This window comes from Nicotiana tomentosiformis, chromosome 12 (assembly GCF_000390325.3).
Source record: "Nicotiana tomentosiformis chromosome 12, ASM39032v3, whole genome shotgun sequence".
In the NCBI taxonomy this organism is placed as follows: domain Eukaryota; kingdom Viridiplantae; phylum Streptophyta; class Magnoliopsida; order Solanales; family Solanaceae; genus Nicotiana; species Nicotiana tomentosiformis.
The window spans coordinates 92,434,157-92,456,961 of NC_090823.1; the positions used below are offsets into that span (position 1 = coordinate 92,434,157).

The window sequence follows — 22,805 nt, forward strand, 5'->3', positions numbered from 1 at the left end:
TGGGCTCAAATTGAAACTTTTGAAGGAAGTTCCTATTGTGAGACCCTTGACTGACTAAGGTAGAGAATGATGCAGAATCATTGGAGAAACTAGGAACATGAGATGAACTCTCCTTCTGATGTTCATCATGTTGAAGCATAGAGTATGCTCTACTGATTGATGGCATAGGGGACATCATCATGATGTTAGACTTACAGGAGGAATAAGTGTCATTTAAACCACTGAGAAATTAGAATAGTCGTTGATCTTCTAGAAGTTTAGGTAAAGCACCACAGGTGCAAGTTGGTCATACATAAGCAGCATTTAACTCATCCCACAAACCTTTCATCCTAGTAAAATATGTAGCTATATCTCAGAATCCCTGAGTTGTTGTACTTATCTCCTTTTGGATTTGTATATACTTTGATCCATTAGACTGACCAAATCGTTCATTAACGTCTGTCCATATGTCTTTAGCCGTGTTAAATTCTATGAGACTAACAGAAATATCTCTGGTTAAGGAGTTAGTCATCCAAGCAATTAGCATGTCATTACATCTTTCCCAAGTAGGGTAATAAGGGGAATCAGTCTCTGGTTGGGGGTTCCTTCCAGTAATAACTCCAAGTTTGTTTTTAGCTGACAAAGCAACAAGCATATTTTTTTTTCAAGCAACAAAACCCCGACCATCAAACGGAGGAGAGACTAACGGAGTATTAGGATTATCGGATGGATGAATGTAAAAGAAATGAGAGTGATCAACGGAGAATACAGTGAAACCATCAAAACTTGACGGAGGAGATGCATGCGCAATACCAGACACAGATGTTGGAATGGTACCCATCACAATTACAGGATACAAAATATGAAGCAATAATTTCTACTATACTGAGCAAAATCCCCAAATCGCTATCGTACAAGAGATAACTAGGTCAAGTGAGAATTTTTACCGTAAAACTGCAATTCACCACGCTACTCTAGCAATTGATATCTAAATTGAACTGAATCGAGGCTGAAATCCAAAAAAAAATTTCACTTTTCAGAAGAAAACTTGGAAAACCTAATTTTCCACCAAATAAGAATTCCACCGGAGAAGATTATTGAGGGTACCATCGATCGATCTCGAACAGTGAGAGCTACGTATACACTGGCTCTGATACCATGTTGATATACAAAATTGGCAGATCGTCATTAAAACTTATGAGCTAGAACCCTAAATTCGGGTGAGAGAGAATGAACGAAAGAAACGAAGAACTTTTCTTATTTCAGATATGACCAAGACCAATTACAAAAATCAGTTTTCTAGAATGTTCACTATATATATGTACAAGTTTAGTGGCTAAACTATAAATTGTGTTGTAAATGTAACTAAGGGTTGGGCTTGTTCTCTAAGACATTCACTTGGGCCTGAGTAATGAGTAAGGCTTCAGATGAGCCCACGTTTACAAAGTATGGCAGAAAATAGTTGTTGTGCTGATTTGTTCAACTTTTCAATTGTTGTATAAGCTGAAGTAAGAGATACTCTTAGTATGACAGAAGAATAGATGTTGTGCTAATTCATTCAACTTTTCAATTGCTCTATAAGCTGAAGTAAAAGATACTAAGAAAGCTTGTGGGGATTCTAACTAATTTTATAAATTTTGTTAACATAAATATTATCCTTATATTATTATGCATTGTTGTCTCTATGTTTAGTCACATGGAACTTGGCAAAAGAGAACTGCCACGCTTGAAATAGTATTCAGTTTGTTGCTGGAGCGTTTCCCCTCAATTTTAATTATACAAGGACATGAGCTCGAATATGTTGAGCTGAGTAATTCCGCCCAATCATAAGCATTATAGCTTTATGTCTTACTTACGCAAATTACATTATTCTTCAAACAAAGGAAATTGAATTTGTGATATCTCTAGCTATTGTTCATGTTGGGTTCGGGATCACCTACTAGTATTATTTTTATTTTTATTATATAGAAATGAACAAGGTGTACGAACACCGCATCAAAAAGTTATACAGAAAGCAATAAAAATTGTACAGTAAACTTGGGTGACACGTGTTGTTAAATGTGCGACACCTTGCTTGGAACCCATTTTCTTTTCTACAGTTTCTCGCTTTAATTTCTCTCTCTGTCATACTTCTCTTTTCTCCTCTTTCTCAATTTTTAGTTTCTGCAATTTTCCTTCTGTGAGTCTCAAATTTCATCAGCTTCTTCCTCTTGTGTTCATCTGACCTCTTTGTGTTTGTGAGTTTTTTCTGCAGTCATGTTGCTGTACTTTCTTTGTTTGTAATTACCCGTTCTTTTGGGTTGCTTTTCTTTTGCTGTACTTTCTTTGTTTGTAATCGCCATTTCTTTTGGGTCTATTATACAAACTTTTTACTGCATTATGCACCTAAGATGTTTGATAGTATGCCAAAGTAACTGAACAATATTCTATTTCTTTGTTTTTTTCACAGATTTTCTACAAAATGCTCCTCTGTCAGTCAACAATCCAAAGGGTACATTACTTACTTCTACTGGACAGAATTAGCGAATAATGTGTTTTAGTTAATGTAATTTCTGATACCTCATCTAACATTGCATGTGATAGATTGCCATTTTTGTTCCATTTGAAATTCTAGGAGGTATCGAAATTTTCTGGTGGTAGGAAATATCTACTTTACATTTTATTTCTCTGATTGTTTTGGTTTTTGTACCAAGTCTTGCTTACTTTGAGATTTATATCCTTTTGTACATCATCTATGTTTTCCTTTTATAAATTAAATTTGTTAGAATAAGGAGTTGCTTGGTCTCCATTGTGATTTTGCTGTACCCGTTTAATGAAGCACCTAAAGTGTTTGATAACATGCTTGAAGCAATTGAAACTACTTTTATTGCTCTGATTTTCTACAACATACTCCTATATATGTAATGGAATATTACTTATTTCTAGATAGCATTGGTGAATAATATGTGTGCTATATATGGTTGTGTTCAAGAAATACATTTGAGACGTCTATCAATTGTTTGGATATGTTTCAATTGCTACTATTAATCTAATTTTCTGTCATCAAAAAATTAGGGATAATGTGTAGTTTTTTAGACTTAAACCAAAATGTAAATATTACTTAACAAAATAAAAAATTGCTTGGAACAAGAATGTTGACAAACAAAGACACTGCATTGCATAGAGCTGAAAATGACTCGGGATCAATGACTTGTTGATAAGAATATGACACCGCGTACTAGATTGCACAAAATGTAGCCGAAAATAAAACAATCAATTTTGTTGCAACTGCAAGCTAAAAGAGTTGAATCAAAAAGTTGCGGCTGTTACATCATACAAGTACTGCACTATCTTCTTCAGAGATCGACATCCAACCTGGAAAACGAAGTATTCTTACAATTACTAATCCTCCGTTAGCTTCTGAGGAAGGTCACGAAAGTATAACTTTTTCGTCCTTATCAGAGACATTACTACTATACATGTGCATAATGTCGTATGTGTATATATAGGTGTATTTTGATGCATATCTTGATCTACTATCATTTAAGTTACTTTTGCTTTTTATTTAATAGGTTCTGCAGCTACAAATACAAATGATTCCTTCTCTATCTTTGATGTAGGTGAGTCCACAAATACTTCAAAATTCCGAATATACTAATTGGCTAACTCATTTAAGTTATACATGTCTATACATTTACTATTCCATTGCCTTGATCAACATCAGGTAGATGTGATTCAGAAATTCTCCAATTCCAGTAGTTTCTACAAATAGAGGTATGTATCTATCTAATGTAAAGTTTTTTAGAATTAAACCAAATTGTAAAAATTACTTAACAAAATAAAAAATTGCTTGGAACTGGAGTGTCAACAAGCAAAGACACTGGATTGCATAGATTACGGTATACTGAGGAACAACGACTTGCTGATAGAAATATGTGACGTCGTATTAGATATGCACAAATGTCGTCGGAGATCGTCAGAGAGAAAACAATCATTTTATTGCAACTGCAAGCTAAAAGAGCTAACTTAAAAAGCCAGCGACTTTCTCATCATACCAGTAATGTACTAATTTCTAGGTATGTAATATTTTAGATTCCAAATGAAGTTCATTTGTATATGAATATTTGGCATCTTTTTGGGTCTTCATTAAGCATTCATGTGGCCTCTTTCACAAAGTAAATTATGTTGCTTAACAAGAGCTGCTCAACTTCATACCAATTGCTTAGGATGCTGTGCTGCTTGTCTTATTTTATTCCAACAGAGGTAAGGGAGTTAAGTGAGTTATGTCATTTTTGTTTTTCAAATGAACTTAGGTTACTTTACACTTTCATTTTTATTTTTATGTTGTCTTTCTTCTTTACCAAGTTCCACTTCTTGCCGAGTTTGACCAGATAAAAGGTTATCATATAGTTGTACTACTGTGTCACATTTACCTTTTTTCGGTTAGTTTGGTCTAAAAAGATTTTCCCTCAAGTGTTTCCATGGTACTAAATGTTTAGTAGAAAAGATTGTCGTTCTTGAAGGCACTGTAGGAGGAATGGTTTTAAACATTTATTCGGTTCAATATATCAAAAATATCATGTTTGCCATGATAGTTCACTTCTACTTCTCAATTTAGAACATAATTTCATAATTTAGTGCAGTATCAAGACAGTTTTCATAATTTATTGATTTTGGTCGTTTTTGCTTCTGAAGCCTTAGGTTGTTAATCTATTGTAAAAGGGCAGCCCGTGCACTAAGCTCCCGCTATGTGCGGGGTCCGGAAAAGGATCGGACGTGATGATCAGTTATTAAGGTTCCAATCTCAATATTGAGGGCAGAAATCGACCAAGATGTCATCAGAGAGAGATTGTCAAGCAATTCGAGATGGTCTTAAATGTTAAGCTGGAGGTAGGAAGTTTTACATGCTTATGCTTTTCACAAATTACACTTGTCAATGTTACTTTAAAACCTCTCTATTGGTGATCATAAGCTGCATGTAGTCCAATTTCAGTCACCACATCACTAATCCCTGTTTAAAACTTTCATGAACTTGAAAGAAGCGGAATCAGTAATTTGCTTACTTATGTATATATTAGAAAAAAATATTAATAGTGAAAGATTATAATAGCCTTAATTTCGAGTTCCAAAAAAGAGCAAAGATTTTACTAATAGCTTTTCTTAAAGTTTATGCTTGAAAGAGTAAATTGTTCTCTTTTCTATTTTATGTATATTATTATTAGCAGTAAGTTGACTGGCATCATGTTTGCATTGTTACTGTATTCTCATTAGCTACAAATAAGGTCTCATTGGGTTTCGCAACAATGGTGTGTCTTACTACTCCTTTGTTTACTATAGTACCGGGTCTATGTACTGTCTATCGCGTTTGCTTTGCATCTACTTTCTCATTTCCATGATGTTATTTTTCCTATGGTTTCTATTGGTGATACTGATATTGTCTCTTTTTGTCTTCTTGAGCCGAGAGTCTTTCAGAAACAGTGTCTCTACTCATTCGGGGTAGGGGTAAGGTTTGCGTACACACTACCCTCCCCAGAATCCACTAGTGGGATTTCACTGGGTCGTCGTTGTTGTTGTTTGGGTTTCGCAACAAAAATGTAGATGCCTCAACTTTGACCGCCATGCGTACCTCTTGGGTATTGTCTGTCTTCACGGACGATATATAATTACTTTTGGGAGAAAAAGAGTTAGCTGCTTCACAACATACCAAAGACTGAAAAACACCTTTTACAAGGACGGGGTGATATTATATCATTTACAACTTTTTTACAGGTTGGTCACTTGAAAATGTTAGTCGTCGTAACTCAAGTATTACTTCACTCTAAACCATGTGTTGCAGCAGCACCATCAGGTCTTCCGTCAAGGTATTAAATGGTTCATACATTGTTGAGTCGAACAAGGTATGCAATAACAACCTACAAAACTAGACAACTTGATCACAAACTGGGCAACTGTGAAGTACAACAGGCAGATGAGGAGACAACCTTACAGTAACAAGCAACAAGTTAAAAAATATGCAACTGAAGCTTTGGATTACTTGTTGTTTGGTTACAATTCTTATGTCATTTCTTTGCACATATTGGTGAGAAAACAAACATATTATTCTTATATAAAACTCTTTTGATTATGATTACTTATTTTGACTTTACGAACACAAAAACAATGTTGTCGGGCCCGTGCATTACACCGGCTTCACTTCTCTTGTATATATATATATATATCAAGGAAGTTAGTAGCTAAAGAGTGACTAGTAATAATCACATTGCCATAATATTTTGGCATAATCACAATAGGTACGCGATCAGTGATCATTCATGCCATAATAATGAAATTATTTTCTTATTTCATCTCAAACCTCCTTCTAGAGGTGAGTGCGGTATATTCACTGCCGCTAGCACGTTCATATTCTTCCAAAAATGAATATGTATTCATAAATCACATGTTGTCATATTCACATCATGAATGGACCATAATCATCTATATATGTGTTTTACAAACTCTTGTCAAATCGATGACAAATATTACTTTTACAGAGTGAAGGATTATTTTGAGAATCATTATTATTCTCATTGCCACAATGATGACGCTTATAATTTCGTTTATTGCCACGTCCACATCCATTGATACTTTTACGGTAATAATTTTGTCTTCTTTTAGACTTATTACATATTACTACCACATTCTCTTAAGGAAATGAGAATGAAGCAAATTCAATGGGACGGGTTTCTACTTCTTTGCCCACAATTATACATGAATTTGATCATGGCAAGGCATAGAAATTTTACCACTTAAGGTGGTTATAATTTCTTACAAACTCCATTAGAGTTATAATTAAAATTTATTGTCTTTGCTTGTATTTAAAATCAAATTATAGAATGTCAAGAATTTAAAAGAGAAAAATAAGTTAAAATACTTACCTTAAATCTATAATTTATTCTTGAAGAAAGTTCATAAATAATTGGCAATCATTATGCTCAATATTACCTACAAGTTAAGCATCATGCACGTATCCCAAAGCCTAATGACAAAAGTAGATGCCTAGTATAGGAATATCAATGCATTTACGCAAATTCATATATATCTTCTCTCCACTAGGTTGTTTAATTTTTATTAGACAACTAACTAATAGTATATCTATAAATTAAAACAAGCACCCTCTACTCAATTGGTTAGAGTCAATTGGTTAGAGTCTCGTGCTGATAACATGTAATGAAACAATAAAGAAGAATATTGCAAAGAAAGATACAGAGAGAGAATTCTTATTGATTTGGGATGAATTATAATGGTATAGAACCCCTCTATTTATAGGGAAAGAGTGACTTAGCCACCAAGTAACAAACCCTAAAATCTCTCCAAAATATAGACATTCACCTTAAATACAATTCTATTTATAACACAAATAAATAAAAGGAAGTTTTTGCCAAATGATTGTATACGATTGTATCCCTTTTATGCACCCTCCAGAAGTACTACACTTTGTATCCAAAAATTGAATTATTCTCTTTCTCTTTTAGACAAAAATAGTTTCACTGTTTAAAGTAATATAATCTTATTGCAAAAATATATACTCCCTCCGGTCCATAATAAGTGACCAATTTGCTTTTTTATTTTTGTCCAAAATAAGTGTCCATTTATATAATCAAGAAAAAATTCAATTTGTTTTTTCAAAATTATCCTTATGTACGTATCTCTAAAAAGTCTTTTACTCCTCACATTAACTATGCTGCAATATTTAATTAAGAGTAGTTTAGTCACACTAACTATTTTGTCTAGAATTTTGTATTTCTTTAATGAGTGTGCCCAAAGCAAATTGATCACTTATTATGGACCGGAGAATATGTTATAGCAGTTATATTCTTATATTAAATAATTTATCACTGAAAATGGAAGCAAGAAGCTGGGATGAGATAACATAAAATAAGATTCATATTTAATTTCAACTACTTTACAGCTTGGATATGGACAGTAGCAATAAATGCAACGCTATCTTAAATAGGTCTTCGAAAGATTTTTGAATTGTTTTTTATTAAATTTGGGTACAGAAAAAATAAAACATGAAACGAAATAAGAAAAAAGAAAAAAGACAAAATACTAGAGGAAGCCGATTGTAATAAATTTTCAAATTTAGCAGTTGCGCATTACTTGGATATGAAAAGGCCACGGTTCAAATTGGTCTGTCATCCGCTGGTGCAGAGGCGGCTCAACCCTAAAGCCACTAAAGCAGTGGCTTTAGGTCCTCAAAAAATTAAGGTCGCAAAATTAATTATATATATAATACAAATAATTATATATTTGTTTGTAGTGAAAAATAATTTTTTTCAATCGTATGTTGTCAACTTTTATCAACCACTACGTCCATATTTTTAAAGTTTATAGTATGTACTATTTTAAAATATGTAATGTAATTGCGGTTGAAAATAGTAGGCAATTATATTTCTAGATACATCCTATCTTAATTTTGTCCAATGCATTTGAATTTGAATCATTCTTGTTTATAACTTCGGTGTTGTAAGGTTTTTTTCAATTCTTTGAATGTCTTTTTAAATATTTTCATGCTCAAGCTAACTAGATTATTAAATGATTAGATTAAAAAATATGTTGTCTTACAGCCCGCTTTCTCCTAAAAGCTTGAATAAACACCTCAATTTCTTAAGAATATACTTTTTTTGGGGGGGGGGGGGGGGGAGGGGAAGGGAGAGAGCATTTTTGCCCTTGATGAATAGCTTGACCAAACAAGCTATTAACCTTAAATATCTTTTAAAACGTAATGGTCTATAAAATTTATCGTTTTACCAATTTTTGCAATTAAAAGTGAGATGAAATTGTACAAGTAAAAGATGATACCCTAATTTTTTAAATGTTTCTATTGCTTATAATAGAATAATTTTAATATTTTCTCTAACAATTTCGTCAGTTAAAAAAATTATAAACTAAAATCAATAAGATATAAACTAAGATTAACAATGTCTCATGAGAATTACACGTACTGACCATATTGTTAAGTGAAAGAAATTAATTATTCAAATATAATTAACTTTCTTGCATTTTAAGAAGCTATAAAAATAAATATCAAATAAAATATATAAAACTTTGACTAAAAAAATTTAGTTTTTTTTTTTAAATTTTGGCTTTAGGCGACATATTAGATTTGAGCCGCCACCGCGCTAGTGCAATACAAACACTGTTACATGATCAAACGATTGACCTTGCTGAAAATTACTCTGTTAGTGCAAAATATATATATACAGTGTTTTATAAACGGGACTAAAGAAGTACTCTATTATGTTTAGAATGAGATTCAACAATTAATACATACACGTAATAAATAAATAAAAATTGAGCTATACAGAGAGCATAATTTTTCGGCCAAAAAAAAGTAGTTGAATCTTTTCGATGTGTTCCTCCATATACATATATAAATATGCATATATCCGGTGGCAGACCCACGTGGTGGCTAGCGGGTTTAACTGAACCCGCTTCACAAAAAATAATACTGTGTATATGTATAAATTATGATTAAAGTTGTGTAAATTTTGTATAAATATTTTATTTGAACCCACTTGATAACTACTATTTTACGACTAAAGTTATGTACTTCTAATATTGAACCCGCTTGCACAAAATTCTGGGTCCGCCACACCGCATATATCCACGCACAAACACAATAAATTATTGACTCATTATAGGAATGAGAAATGTTTTGGCACCCAAAAGGTGCTATATAAAGGCAAAGAAGCCTGGCTTCAAGTACAAAGCTTTTCCTTACATATATCACTACTCCTAAGTATCCTCTTTTTTTAAAAATTAAATAACAAAAAAGAGACAGTATGGGTTTGAGAGGCAAGTTAATTGCTAAGACAGAGGTAAAATGTGGTGGAGAACTATTTCATGATCACTTCAGCTCCAAACCTCACCATATCCCTAATATAAGTCCTGATAAAGTACATAATTTTGACATTCATGAAGGTGAATTGGGAACTGTTGGTTCTGTTGTTTCATGGAAATTTACCCTTGGTAAGCATCTTCTACTTTTCTTTCTTTTATCATTCTTTGGTACGAGTAATATAATGCATAGTTCAATGGTCAGATTTGATCAAGGTAGCAACCATGGCATAGTGATAGTAGCGACGGATTTAGAATTTTCAAAATATGGGTGTACTAATAAAATAAAATAAAAATGAGAGCATTTAGGGAGAATTGATCCCTCTTCCTTTTGGTAAACAATTCAATATTTAACCAAGTGCATCATTCATCCTCTTTAAAACATGGACGCCAGCAAATAATATTAGATCAATTCTGAAAAATATGTACATAAAATTTCTAGTTTGGCGGAAAGACCATTGGCTCACATGCCCCGTAAACCAACAACAAGACAAATTGCACAAGGTATAAAAATAAACACAAGAAAATCACAACATCACATGAAAATCACCAACACCACAACTCTCCATCATCACATATCGTCTCTGACAATAGTCACCATTATCTCTCCTATAGCCACCCTTATCCCTTCGCCCTGACAATATCAATAGCCACCCTTATCTCTCCTATAGCCACCCTTATCTCTCCGCCCTGATAATATCAATAGTCACCCTTAGCCTAAATCCGCCCTTGAATGATAGCATACTAGTTACCAATCAAAGACCATAATAGAAATTTATATATAATTACTTTATAATTAACTTAATTGTGTAAATATTTGCGCATAGAACTTATACATAGTCTCCTTATTTACAGCTAGTTATATAGGGTGGAGTACAACTTTATTGTGTTATAGCGAATATTACTTTAGGATTGTATATCTAAACGAGTCAATGAATTACTAGTTAATTACCGAAGTAAAAGTCAGAAATTTGTTCTGCTTTGTTATAACCTCTTGATTGTTTCCGGTGTAGATGGGAAAGAGAGGGTGTTGAAGCAAATTATTGATGCTATAGACGAAGAAAAACAAAAAATCACCTTCAAGTTTATTGAAGGAGATTTGCTGGAAATGTACAAGGCCTTTAGTGCTACTTTGGCTGCTGAAGGGAAGTGGATAGAATGGACTTTTGAGTATGAGAAGCAGAATGAAGATATCAGAGAGCCTCTCACACTCTTGGGACTTGCCATTGATCTCATCAAAGACATTGATTCACACCATCACAACAAATGATAGATCTATATGTCAAACATGTGCCTGCTTTTACAGCTTGTTTGGATGTGATTGTTATCTGTTGTATCGTATCGTATTGTTACTTTAAGTACAATGTTTATTTGATTGTTACTTAATTTGTATTGTATCGCATCGTTAAATCCGTCGTTACATAATGATAAAAAGTGTCACTTTATGAAACGACTAATTTGGTGTGGTCGCGCTCATCTTTCCCTTTTTATTATGAAATAATCATATTTTATCATTTATCCTACTTTTTTATATAATAATATTATATCGTACCTTACTTGTTTTTTATAATATTGCAAGTTTATTCTTCGTATTATTGGTGCATGACATCATGAAACGATGGCAAACAATATAATATATCCAAACATTATATACATCAAAACGATACAGTACAATACAATACAATACATTATGAAACGATACATAATAATCATTCAAACAAGTTGTTAGTGGTCCAATAAATGAAGTATTTTCCGCTTTACTTTCACGGATCTGTTTTTCATTGTGTAATTTTATGTGCATTTTCGAATGGTTTTTACCTATTTGGAAATTTTATTGAACAATAAATATAAAAATAAAATATAAGTTCTGACTTTCGTGTGTTTTCTTTTTCTCACATTTAGTTAGTAGATAATGAATAATTGTGTTCTTAAAAAAAAGATAATAAATAATGGTGTATTATGTCACGACCCAGACTCGCTTATAGGTCGTGATGGCGCCCAACATCCCCGCTAGGCAAGCCAACTAATGATTTAAACGTATATTCATTTCTTTAAAAATTATCCGAATAATCAAACTCCTCGAAATTTCAAAACTTAAGAAGATAAATTAAATCCCAAGTGAAATAATTAAATCCACAATTCTACTAGTATGTGTGCCAAGACCTGATGTCACAAGTGTATGAGTATCTAGTAGATTATACAAAATTCTAAATACTGTCTGAAATAAAATAGACAGAATACAAATACAAGAGGAGACTCAAGGGCTGCAGAACGACTCAAGAAGCAGTTAACCACTAAGTCTCGGGATATCTGGGATATGCTCCGGTAGGTCTTTCGATAGTACCTGTCTCAGGTCCTGCACAAAAAGTGCAGCAAGCGTAGCATGAGTACGTAAACCACATATACCCAGTAAGTATCAAGCCTAATCTCGAAAAAGTAGTGACGAGAGGTCGATTTTGACACTCACTAAAGGTCAATAATATCATAATAGAATATAATTAAACTCACTATGCAAAATCTAGCAATGTGCCTCGGATCACCACAAGTATAACATAACCTCGGCTGCTGTGACTGCTGACCCTGAAACTGACCTTATCGACATGAATAACTACCCTGATAACTCTGGAGTGGAGGTGCACTAATAGGAGCTGGTGGTGCACTGTAGGCTAGCTGGTCGGAATAATACATCTGAGGGCCACGACCACCTGAGGCACCGTGGGATGCCTGGAGCGCTGAATGAAACGGCCTGGGAGGATGGCCTCTACCAAAAGTACTCCTGTCTCTAGATGAGGCACCGCTGAACTCACCGGAATGACGAGGTCTTTTGTCAGACCCCTGACCTCCCAATCCAAGAACCATCTCGACTCGTCTGGCGACATTAGCAGCTGCCTGAAAAGAAATCTCACTTCCAGTCTCCTTAGCCATCTGCAATTTGATAAGCTGAGCAAGTCCATCAATAAACCTCCTCACCCTCTCTCTCTCGGTGGAAAGCAGAAGAATAGCATGACGGGCCAAATCCACAAAACGGGTCTCATACTAAGTAACAGTTATACTGCCCTACTGAAGACGCTCAAACTGACGGCGACGCTCCTCTCTCAATGTGATAGGCAGAAACTTCTCTATGAAGAGCTGAGAGAACTGGTCCCAAGTAAGAGCAGGCGACCCAGTTGGTCTGGTTAACAAGTAATCTCTCCACCATTTCTTGGCGGAACCAGTCATCTGAAATGCAGCAAAATTAACCCCATTGGTCTCCATTATACCCATATTTCGTAAAAACTCGTGACAACTGTCAAGATACTCCTGGGGGTCCTCTGAAGGAGCCCCACTAAAGTGAACAAGAAAGAGCTTGGTAAACCTATCCAATCTCCATATAGCCTCAGAAGACATAACTGGCCCATCTCCGACCTGTGCCGCAATAACCGGCTGACCTAATCCGACTGGCTGAGCTGCTAGAGCCTGATACTGGGGAGCTATCTGCTCCGGAGCGGGAGTGGTGGGAGTTTGGGCTCCTCCTCCAGCCTGAGAGACTGCTGGTACCATCGGAAATGCGCTAGTCTGGGCCACACTCTCCATAAGGCCTACCAAACGGACCAAAGCGTCCTGAAGTACTAGGGTGGAAATGAACCCCTCCGGAACCTAAGCTGGTCCGGTAGGAACAGTCTGGGCTGGAACCTCCTCGTCAAGGTCTATCTGAGGCTCCACTGCTGGGGCTGCTACTCAGGCTCTAGGCTACGCCCTGCCCCTACCTCGGCCCCTGGCACGGCCTCTGCCTCGACCTTTGCCCCGCGTAGGAACTGCCACTGGAGGCTCTGGCTGCTGCTCAGCTGAGAAAGCGGTACGTGTTCTCGCCATCTGCGAGAGAATAAGAGTAGAAGAGTTCAATCAGTATTGAGAAAGCAAAATCGCACTACAGAGAAGAATAGAAGTGAAACTTGTTCCTAAACTTCATAGCTTCTAGAAGATAAGCAAAGACGTCTCCGTACCGATCCTCCAGACTCTACTAAGCTTGCTAGTGAATCGTGAGACCTAGGCAACCGTGCTCTGATACCAACTTGTCACGACCCAAAATTTCCCACCGACGGGACCGTGATTTTGCCTAACATTTCACTTGCTAAGCAAGACAACGTTAGAGAATCACTAAATCAATTCCTTATTCCCATTCAGTAATTAACAATAATTAACTAAGATAAAATATAATAAGTGCAGAATATCATAAAACTGTATTAATTACTACCACCCGGATCCGGAGTCACAATTCACGAGCATTCTAGAATTTACTACAAGTAATAGTCTGAAAGAAATACAATTGTCTAAACAGCAGGAACAGTAGAACAAAGAAGATAGACGAGGACTTCAAGGTCTGTGAATGCCGACAGATCTACCTTGAGTCTCCGAACAACGGACCAATAGCAAAATCTCGATCAACCCGAGTCGGTATCAAACTCTACACAGAAAGTGCAGAGTGCAGTATCAGTACAACCGACTGGTAAGTGTCGAGCCTAACCTCGGCGAAGTAGTGACGAGGCTAGGACAACACACCTACATATAACCTGAACAGTATAATCATGCTAATGGAAATAACAGTAAATAAAGAAATAAAGCAGAAAATAATGGGAAGGGGACATACAGTGGGGGATTTCAATATAAGGAGTGAGAAAAATTAAAAGACAGAATTAAACAGTAATCCGTAAACAAATTAAGCAATTAAAACAGTAAGGAAAACTGCATAGCATCACCCTTCGTGCTTTTACTCTCAACCTCACCAAATAATAAATAAAACTGCACGGCATCACCCTTCGTGCTTTTACTCTCAATCTCACCAAATAATAAATAGAACGTCACGGTATCACCCTTCGTGCATTAAACCTCTCATATTATGCACGACATCACCCTTCGTGCTTTATCACTCATAAATCATGGCGCGGCATCACCCTTCGTGCATTAACACTCACATATCAAGGCACGGCATCACCCTTCATGCTTTACACTCTCCCTCACAATATAGATAATACATGCACGATATCACCCTTCGTGCTTTACACTCCTTCTCACAAATCACAGAATCAATAACAACGGATAAATAGAAGTGTCACAAATAAGCCACTATTTTACCAATGTGTAATATCATAATGTAAACCTCAACTTGGAACCAATATTCAAAAATCACCAAATCTCGATGAAACCAGACATAAGTCACCCAACATTTCAAATAACAACGCTAAGCATGGATAGTAGGATTAAAGGCTACAAAATTTACAAAGACTAGGATTTCACTCGCATGCTATGACTCGACATCAATGCATAGATGCTCGTCACCTCACCTATACATCGTATTTAATAACCAAACACATAGCAAATAAACACATATTACCTATTCCCTCAAGCCAAAGTTAGACACGACACTTACCTCGATTTGCAGGCCACTCACTGCTCAAGTACCGCTTTTCCTTTAGAATTCACCTCCAACACACTCGTATCTAGTCACAAATATCTTAATACTATCAATTATCGCTAAAGGAATCAACTTTAATGAATAATTACATTTTTCCCAAAAAGAATCAAAAACCGACCCAGGCCCGTTTGGTCCAAACTCGAGGTTCAGACCAAAATCTGTTTACCCATTCACCCCCGAGCTCGAGTATGTAATTAGTTCCGGAATCCAACCTCAAATCGAGGTCTAAATCTCCAAATTTGTAAAATTCCCAATTCCCCTAAAATCCCTAATTGCTACCCTTAAAAGAACAAGATTAAAGACTAGGAATTCAATAAATGATGATGGAAACTGAAGAAAACAAGTTAGAAAGTGCAAACATATGATTGAGTGTCGAAATCCTTCATCAAGAATCGCCCTAGGTCGAGTTCTATGGAAGAAAATATGAAATTTTGAACAAATCCCGTTTTGAAGTATGTTTTAAAACACTAGACATGCCTTAATCGCGTTCGCGAGAGGCCTGTCGTGATCGCGATGCACAGCGGCCTAAGGCCTTCACGTTCGCGAGTCTTTCTACGCATTCATGTAAGGTAGCTCCCCCCAAGCCTTCACGCTCGTGACCCAGTGGACGCGTTCGCGTAGAAGAACATGACCCCCTCCCCTAGGTCCCTTAACCTATCGCATTCGCGGGAGACTGATCGCGTTCGCGAAGGGTACCACCCCCCAATGCTTCGTGTTCGCGGCCAGTCCTTCGCGTTCGCGAGGAAGAAATTACCTCCCAGCCTAGTTTACACTTCGCGATCGTGAGAGTTGCTTCGCGATCGCGAAGCACAAAATACCTGTGCACCAGCAACAACAAAACAATAGAAATTCTAAGTCCGAAACATCCCGTAGCCTATCCGAAACTCACCCGAGCCCTCGGGGCTCCAAACCAAGCATGCACACAAATATAGAAACATCATACAGACATGCTCGCACAATCAAATCGCCAAAATAACACCTAAAACTCCAAATTTAGCACCAAATCAAATGAAATTCTCAAGAACACTTCAAAATTTTTATCTTCTCAACTGGACGTCCGAATCACGTCAAATCAACTCCGTTTGTCACCAAATTTCACTGACAAGTCTTAAATATCATAATGAACATGTACCAGGCTGCGGAACCAAAATACGGACCCGGTACTTACAATTCCAAACATCAATTAATTCTTAAAAATAATTAATTTTTAGACTTTTAATGTTCATAAAAAATTCATAACTCAAGCTAGGGATCTCCGAATTTGATTCCGGACATACGCCTAGGTCCCATAATTTGATACGGACCCACCGGGACCGTCAAAATATGGATCCGGGTCCGTTTACCAAAAATATTGACCAAATTCAACTAAAATCAACTTTTAAGGTAAAATTCTTATTTTCATTAGTTTTCAACATAAAAGCTTTCTGGAAACATGCCCGGACTGCGCACGTAAATCGAAAAGGATAAAAAAATGAGATTTTTAGGGCTTAAGAGTACATAATCGAGTTCTAAAACATAAGATGACCTTTTGGGTCATCACATTCTCCATCTCTAAAATAAACGTTCGTCCTCGAACGGACATAGAAAGTACCTGGGCTGGTGAAAAGGTGGGGATATCTACCCCGCATATCGGACTCGGACTCCTAAGTAGCTGCCTCAATAGGCTGACCTCTCCACTGCGCTCGAACTAAAGGGTAACTCTTTGATCTCAGCTGGCGAACTTGCCGGGCTAAAATAGCCTCCGGCTCCTCCTCGTAAGTCAAATCCTTGTCCAACCAGACAGAGCTGAAATCTAACACATGGGACATATCACTGTGATACTTTTGAAGCATGGACACATGGAATACCGGATGAACAACTGCTAAACTAGGTGGCAACGCAAGCCTGTAAGCCACCTCTCCCACTCTCTCCAGAATCTCAAAAGGTCTGATATACCTAGGGCTCAACTTGCCCTTCTTTCTGAACCTTATTACACCCTTCATGGGTGATACCCGAAGTAACACTCTCTCTCCGACCATGAATGCAACATCACGAACTCTACGGACAGCATAACGCTTCTGCCTGGATTGAGCTGTGCTAAGTCGATCCTGAATAATCTTGACCTTATCCAAGGCATCTTGTTCTATGTCTGTGCCCAACAACCGAGCCTCTCCCAGCTCGAACCACCCAACTGGCGACCGGCACCGCCTACCATATAATACCTCATAGGGAGCCATCTGAATGCTCGACTGGTATCTGTTGTTGTAGGCAAACTCTGCAAGGGGTAAGAATTGATCCCACGATCCTCCGAAGTCTATAACACAAGCGCGGAGCCTATCCTCCAAGATCTGAATAGTACGCTCAGACTGCCCGTCAGTCTGAGGATGAAATATTGTACTCAACTCAACCCGCGTACCCAACTCACGCTGAACTTCCCTCCAAAAGTGCGAGGTAAACTGCGTACCTCGATCAGAAATGATAGACACGGGCACACCGTGAAGACGGACGATCTCCGGAATATAAATCTCTACCAACCGCTCCGAGGAATAGGTAACTGCCACAGGAATGAAGTGTGCTGACTTAGTCAGCCTATCCACAATAACCCACATGGCGTCGAACTTCCTCTGAGTCCGTGGGAGTCCAACAACAAAGTCCATAGTGATACGCTCCCACTTCCACTCAGGAATCTCCATCTGCTAAAGCAAACCACCGGATTTCTGATGCTCATACTTCACCTGCTGACAATTCAAGCATCGAGCCACGTAAGCAACTATATCCTTTTTCATCCTCCTCCACCAATAATGTTGTCGCAGGTCCTGGTGCATCTTGGCAGCGCCCGGGTGAATAGAATACCGAAAACTGTGAGCCTCCTCAAGGATCAACTCACGAAGCCCATCAACATTAGGCACACATAAACGACCTTGCATCCTCAAAACGCCGTCATCTCCAACCGTAACCTGCTTGGCACCACCGTGCCGAACTGTGTCCCTAAGGACAAGTAAATGAGGATCGTTATCCTATCGATCTCTGCTGCGCTCAAACAAAGAATACCGAGCAACTGTACAAGCTAGGGCACTGCTGGGCTCAGAAACATCCAACCTCACGAGCTGGTTGGACAAGGCTTGAATATCTGAAGCTAGCGGCCTCTCACCAAATGGAATGAACGCAAGGCTACCCATACTCAATGCCTTCCTACTCAATGCATCGGCCACCATGTTGGCCTTTCCTGGGTTATACAATATGGTGATATCATAGTCTTTTAATAGCTCAAACTATCTCATCTACCTCAAATTGAGATCCTTCTTCTTGAATAGATACTGCAAGCCCCGATGATCAGTGAATACCTCACTTGGCACGCCGTAAAGATACTGCCTCCAAATCTTTAGCGCGTGAACAATGGCTGCCAGCTCTAGATCATGATCAAGGTAATTCTTCTCGTGGACCTTCAGCTGCCTCGAAGCATCTGCAATAACCTTGCCACCTTGCATCAACATCGCACCCAGACCAATACGAGATGCGTCACAATATACTGTATAAGATCCTGAACATGTGGTTAATACCAATACCGGTGTCGTAGTCAAATCTATCTTGAGCTTCTAAAAAGATCACTTCACACTCATCTGACCACCTGAACGGGGCACCCTTCTGGGTCAACCTATTCATCGGGGTTGCTATAGATGAAAACCCCTCCACAAACCGACGGTAATAACCCGCCAAACCCAAGAAGCTCCTGATCTCCGTGGCTGAAGTGGGTCTAGGCTAGTTCTTGACTGCCTTAATCTTCTTAGGATCCACCTGAATACCCTCTGTTGATACGACGTGACCCAAGAAAGCAACTAAATCCAACCAAAACTCGCACTTCAAAAATTTAGCATACAACTGACTGTCCCTCAAAGTGTGGAGCACTATCCGGAGGTGCTGCTCATGCTCCTCCCGACTACGAGAGTATACCAAGATGTCATCAATAAACACAATCCTAAATGAATCCAGGTAAGGCTTGAACACTCGGTTCATCAAGTCCATAAATGTTGCTGGGGTATTGGTCAACCCAAAGGACATCACCATAAACTCATAGTGCCCATACCGCATCCGAAAAGCTGTCTTAGGGACTTCGGATGCCCTAATCCTCATCTGATGGTAGCCAGATCTCAAATAAATCTTTGAAAATACCTTGGCACCCTGAAGCTGATCAAACAAATTATCAATCCTCGACAACGGATACTTGTTCTTGATAGTGACTTTGTTCAACTGTCGATAATCTATACACATCCTCATAGATCCATCCCTCTTCTTCACGAATAAAACAGGCGCACCCTAGGGCGAGACACTAGGTCTAATGAAGCCCTTGTCAAGCAAATCCTGCAACTTTTCCATCAATTCTTTTAACTCTGGTGGGGCCATCCGGTATAGCGGAATAGAAATAGGCTGAGTGGTCGGAACCAGATCAATGCAAAAGTCAATATCCCTGTCAGATGGCATCCCCGGCAGGTCTGCAGGAAATACCTCAGAGAATTCACAAACAACAGGCACAAAATCCATAGAAGGAACCTCTGCACTAGAATCGCGGACATAAGCCAAATAATCTAGACACCCCTTCTCGGCCATATGCCGAGCCTTCATATAAGAGATGACTCTACTAGCAGAATGGCCAAGATTCCCTCTCCACTCTAATCGAGGCAACCCCTGCAAGGCTAAGGTCACCGTCTTGGCGTGACAATCTAATATAGCATGATAAGGTGACAGCCAAACCATACCCAATATGACATCAAAATCAACCATGTCAAGAAGTAGAAGATCTACACGAGTCTCAAGACTCCCAATGGTGACCACACACGAACGATAAACACGATCTACAATAATAGAATCTCCCACTGGTGTAGACACATACACAAGAGCACTCAAAGAATTACGGAACACAACCAAATAGGAAGAAAAATAGGATGACACATAGGAGTAAGTAGATCTCGGATCAAATAGAATAGAAGCATCTCTACTGAAAACTGAAATAGTACATGTGATAACAACATCAGATGACTCAGCCTCAGGCCTGACTGGTAAAGCATAACACCGGGGATGGGCTCCACCACCCAAAACTGCGTCCCTGGGACGGCCTCTCACTGGCTAGTCTCCACCTCTAACGGCCTGACCTCCACCTCTAACAGTCTGGATTCTACCTCTGGCTGCCTGACCCCTGCCTTTGGCTGGATGAGCAGGTGGTGTAGCAACTGGTGCCGGGACCATGGCACGTGAACTCTGATGCTGTGAGTTGCCCATTGCTCGAGGGAAAAATCTAGCAATGTGCCTCGGATCACCACAAGTATAACATAACCTCGGCTGCTGTGACTGCTGACCCTGAAACTGACCTTATCGACATGAATAACTACCCTGATAACTCTGGAGTGGAGGTGCACTAATAGGAGCTGGTGGTACACTGTAGGCTAGCTGGTCGGAATAATACATCTGAGGGCCACGACCACCTGAGGCACCGTGGGATGCCTGGAGTGCTGAATGAAACGGCCTGGGAGGATGGCCTCTACCAAAAGTACTCCTGTCTCTAGATGAGGCACCGCTGAACTCACCGGAATGACGAGGTCTTTTGTCAGACCCCTGACCTCCCAATACAAGAACCATCTCGACTCGTCTGGCGACATTAGCAGTGGCCTGAAAAGAAATCTCACTCCCATTCTCCTTAGCCATCTGTAATCTGATAGGCTGAGCAAGTCCATCAATAAACCTCCTCACCCTCTCTCTCTCGGTGGGAAGCAGAAGAATAGCATGACGGGCCAAATCCACAAAATGTGTCTCATACTGAGTAACAGTCATACTGCCCTGCTGAAGACGCTCAAACTGACGGCGATGCTCCTCTCTCAATGTGATAAGCAGAAACTTCTCTATGAAGAGCTGAGAAAATTGGTCCCTAGTAAGAGTAAGTGACCCAGCTAGTCTGGTCAACAAGTAATCTCTCCACCATTTCTTGGCGGAACCAATCATCTGAAATGCAGCAAAATCGACCCCATTGGTCTCTACTATACTCATGTTTCGTAGAACCTCGTGACAACTGTCAAGATACTCCTGGGGGTCCTCTGAAGGAGCACCACTGAAGATAACAAGAAAGATCTTGGTAAACCTGTCCAATCTCCATAAAGCCTCAGAAGACATAGCTGGCCCATCTCTGACCTGTGCCACAATAACCGGTTAAACTAATCCGACTGGCTGGGATGCTGGAGCCTGATATTGGGGAGCTATCTGCTATGGAGCAGGAGTGGTGGGAGTCTGGGCTCCTCCTCCAGCCCGAGATACAGCTGGTGCCATAAGAAATGCGCCAGTCTGGGCCACACTCTCCATAAGGTCAACCAAACGGACCAAAGCATCCTGAAGTACTGGGGTGGCAATGAACCCCTCCGGAACCTGAGCTGGTCCGGTAGGAACAGTTTGGGCTGGAACCTCCTCGTCAAGATCTATCTGAGGCTCCACCGCTGGGGCTGCTGCTCGGGCTCTAGGTTATGCGCTGCCCCTACCTCGGCCCCTGGCACGGCCTCGGCCTCGACCTCTGCCCCGCGTTAGAGCTTCTACTGGAGGCTCTGGCTGCTGCTCAGCTGAGGAAGCGGTACGTGTTCTCGCCATCTGCGAGAGAATAAGAGTAGAAGAGTTCAATCAGTATTGAGAAAGCAAAATCACACGACAGAGAAGAACAGAAGTGAAACTTGTTCCTAAACTTCATAGCCTCTGGAAGATAAGCACAGACGTCTCCGTACCGATCCTCCAGACTCTACTAAGCTTGCTCGTGAATCGTGAGAACTAGGCAACCGTGCTCTGATACTAACTTGTCATGACCCGAATTTCCCACCGACGGGATTGTGATGGCACCTAATATTTCACTTGCTAGGCAAGCCAACGTTAGAGAATCACAAATCAAATCCTTATTCCCATTCAGTAATTAATGATAATTAACTAAGATGAAATATAATAAGTGCGAAATATCATAAAACTGTATTAATTACTACTACCCGGATCTGGAGTCACAATTCATGAGAATTCTAGAATTTACTACAAGTAATAGTCCGAAAGAAATACAACTGTCTGAACAAAAGGAATAGTAGAACAGAGAAGATAGACGGGGACTTCAAGGTCTGTGAACGCTGACAGATCTACCTTGAGTCTCCGGACAGCGGACCAATAGCAAAATCTCGATCAACTCGAACCGGTAACAAAAGCTACACAGAAAGTGCAAAGTACAGTATCAGTACAACTGACCCCATGTAATGGTAAGTATCGAGCCTAACCTCGGCAAAGTAGGGACGAGGCTAGGACAACACACCCACATATAACCTGAACAGTATAATCATGCTAATGGAAATAACAGTAAATAAAGAAATAAAGCAAAAAAATAATGGGAAGGGGACATACAATGGAGGATTTCAATATGAGTGAGAATAACGAAAAGACAGAATTAAACAGTAATCCGTAAACAAATTAAGCAATTAAAACAGTAAGAAAAACTGCACGGCATCACCCTTCGTGCATTAAACCTCTCATA

General features: G+C 38.8%; 2 protein-coding genes and 1 long non-coding RNA gene across 8 annotated transcripts; 2 read left to right on the forward strand and 1 right to left on the reverse strand.

Annotated features, from left to right (window-relative positions):
• Nucleotides 1–1,692: 1,692 nt before the first annotated feature.
• Nucleotides 1,693–6,090, forward strand: LOC104116894 (uncharacterized). Of its 6 annotated transcripts, XR_690944.4 has the most exons (5): nt 1,715–2,216; nt 2,429–2,470; nt 3,531–3,578; nt 3,683–3,732; nt 3,909–6,090. It is a non-coding gene; the product is annotated as an uncharacterized lncRNA (long non-coding RNA). The 6 variants fall into 6 exon arrangements; XR_011412838.1 differs by having other exon boundaries at nt 1,693–2,216; nt 3,531–3,574; nt 3,683–6,090; XR_011412835.1 differs by having other exon boundaries at nt 1,736–2,216; nt 3,683–6,090.
• A 3,608-nt stretch (nt 6,091–9,698) lies between these two features.
• Nucleotides 9,699–11,355, forward strand: LOC104116893 (kirola-like). The gene is made up of 2 exons (XM_009627849.4): nt 9,699–9,969; nt 10,851–11,355. The coding sequence occupies exons 1-2, from the start codon at nt 9,783–9,785 to the stop codon at nt 11,105–11,107; spliced, it is 444 nt and encodes a 147-aa protein (XP_009626144.1). The 5' UTR covers nt 9,699–9,782; the 3' UTR covers nt 11,108–11,355.
• Nucleotides 11,356–17,964: 6,609 nt separating this feature from the next.
• On the reverse strand, nt 17,965–18,762 carry LOC138903041 (uncharacterized). Its single transcript, XM_070190952.1, has 2 exons — nt 18,554–18,762; nt 17,965–18,256 (listed from the first exon to the last, which is right to left on the reverse strand). The coding sequence occupies exons 1-2, from the start codon at nt 18,760–18,762 to the stop codon at nt 17,965–17,967; spliced, it is 501 nt and encodes a 166-aa protein (XP_070047053.1).
• Nucleotides 18,763–22,805: the final 4,043 nt, after the last annotated feature.

Coding starts and splice junctions, on each gene's coding strand:
- LOC104116893 (XM_009627849.4), top strand. CDS start 9,783: ATGGGTTTGAGAGGCAAGTTAATTGCTAAGACAGAGGTAAAATGTGGT. Junction 9,970..10,850: donor TTCATGGAAATTTACCCTTG/GTAAGCATCTTC, acceptor TTTCCGGTGTAG/ATGGGAAAGAGAGGGTGTTG.
- LOC138903041 (XM_070190952.1), bottom strand. CDS start 18,762: ATGTTGATGCAAGGTGGCAAGGTTATTGCAGATGCTTCGAGGCAGCTG. Junction 18,257..18,553: donor AAGAAGGATCTCAATTTGAG/GTAGATGAGATA, acceptor ACTTGTCCTTAG/GGACACAGTTCGGCACGGTG.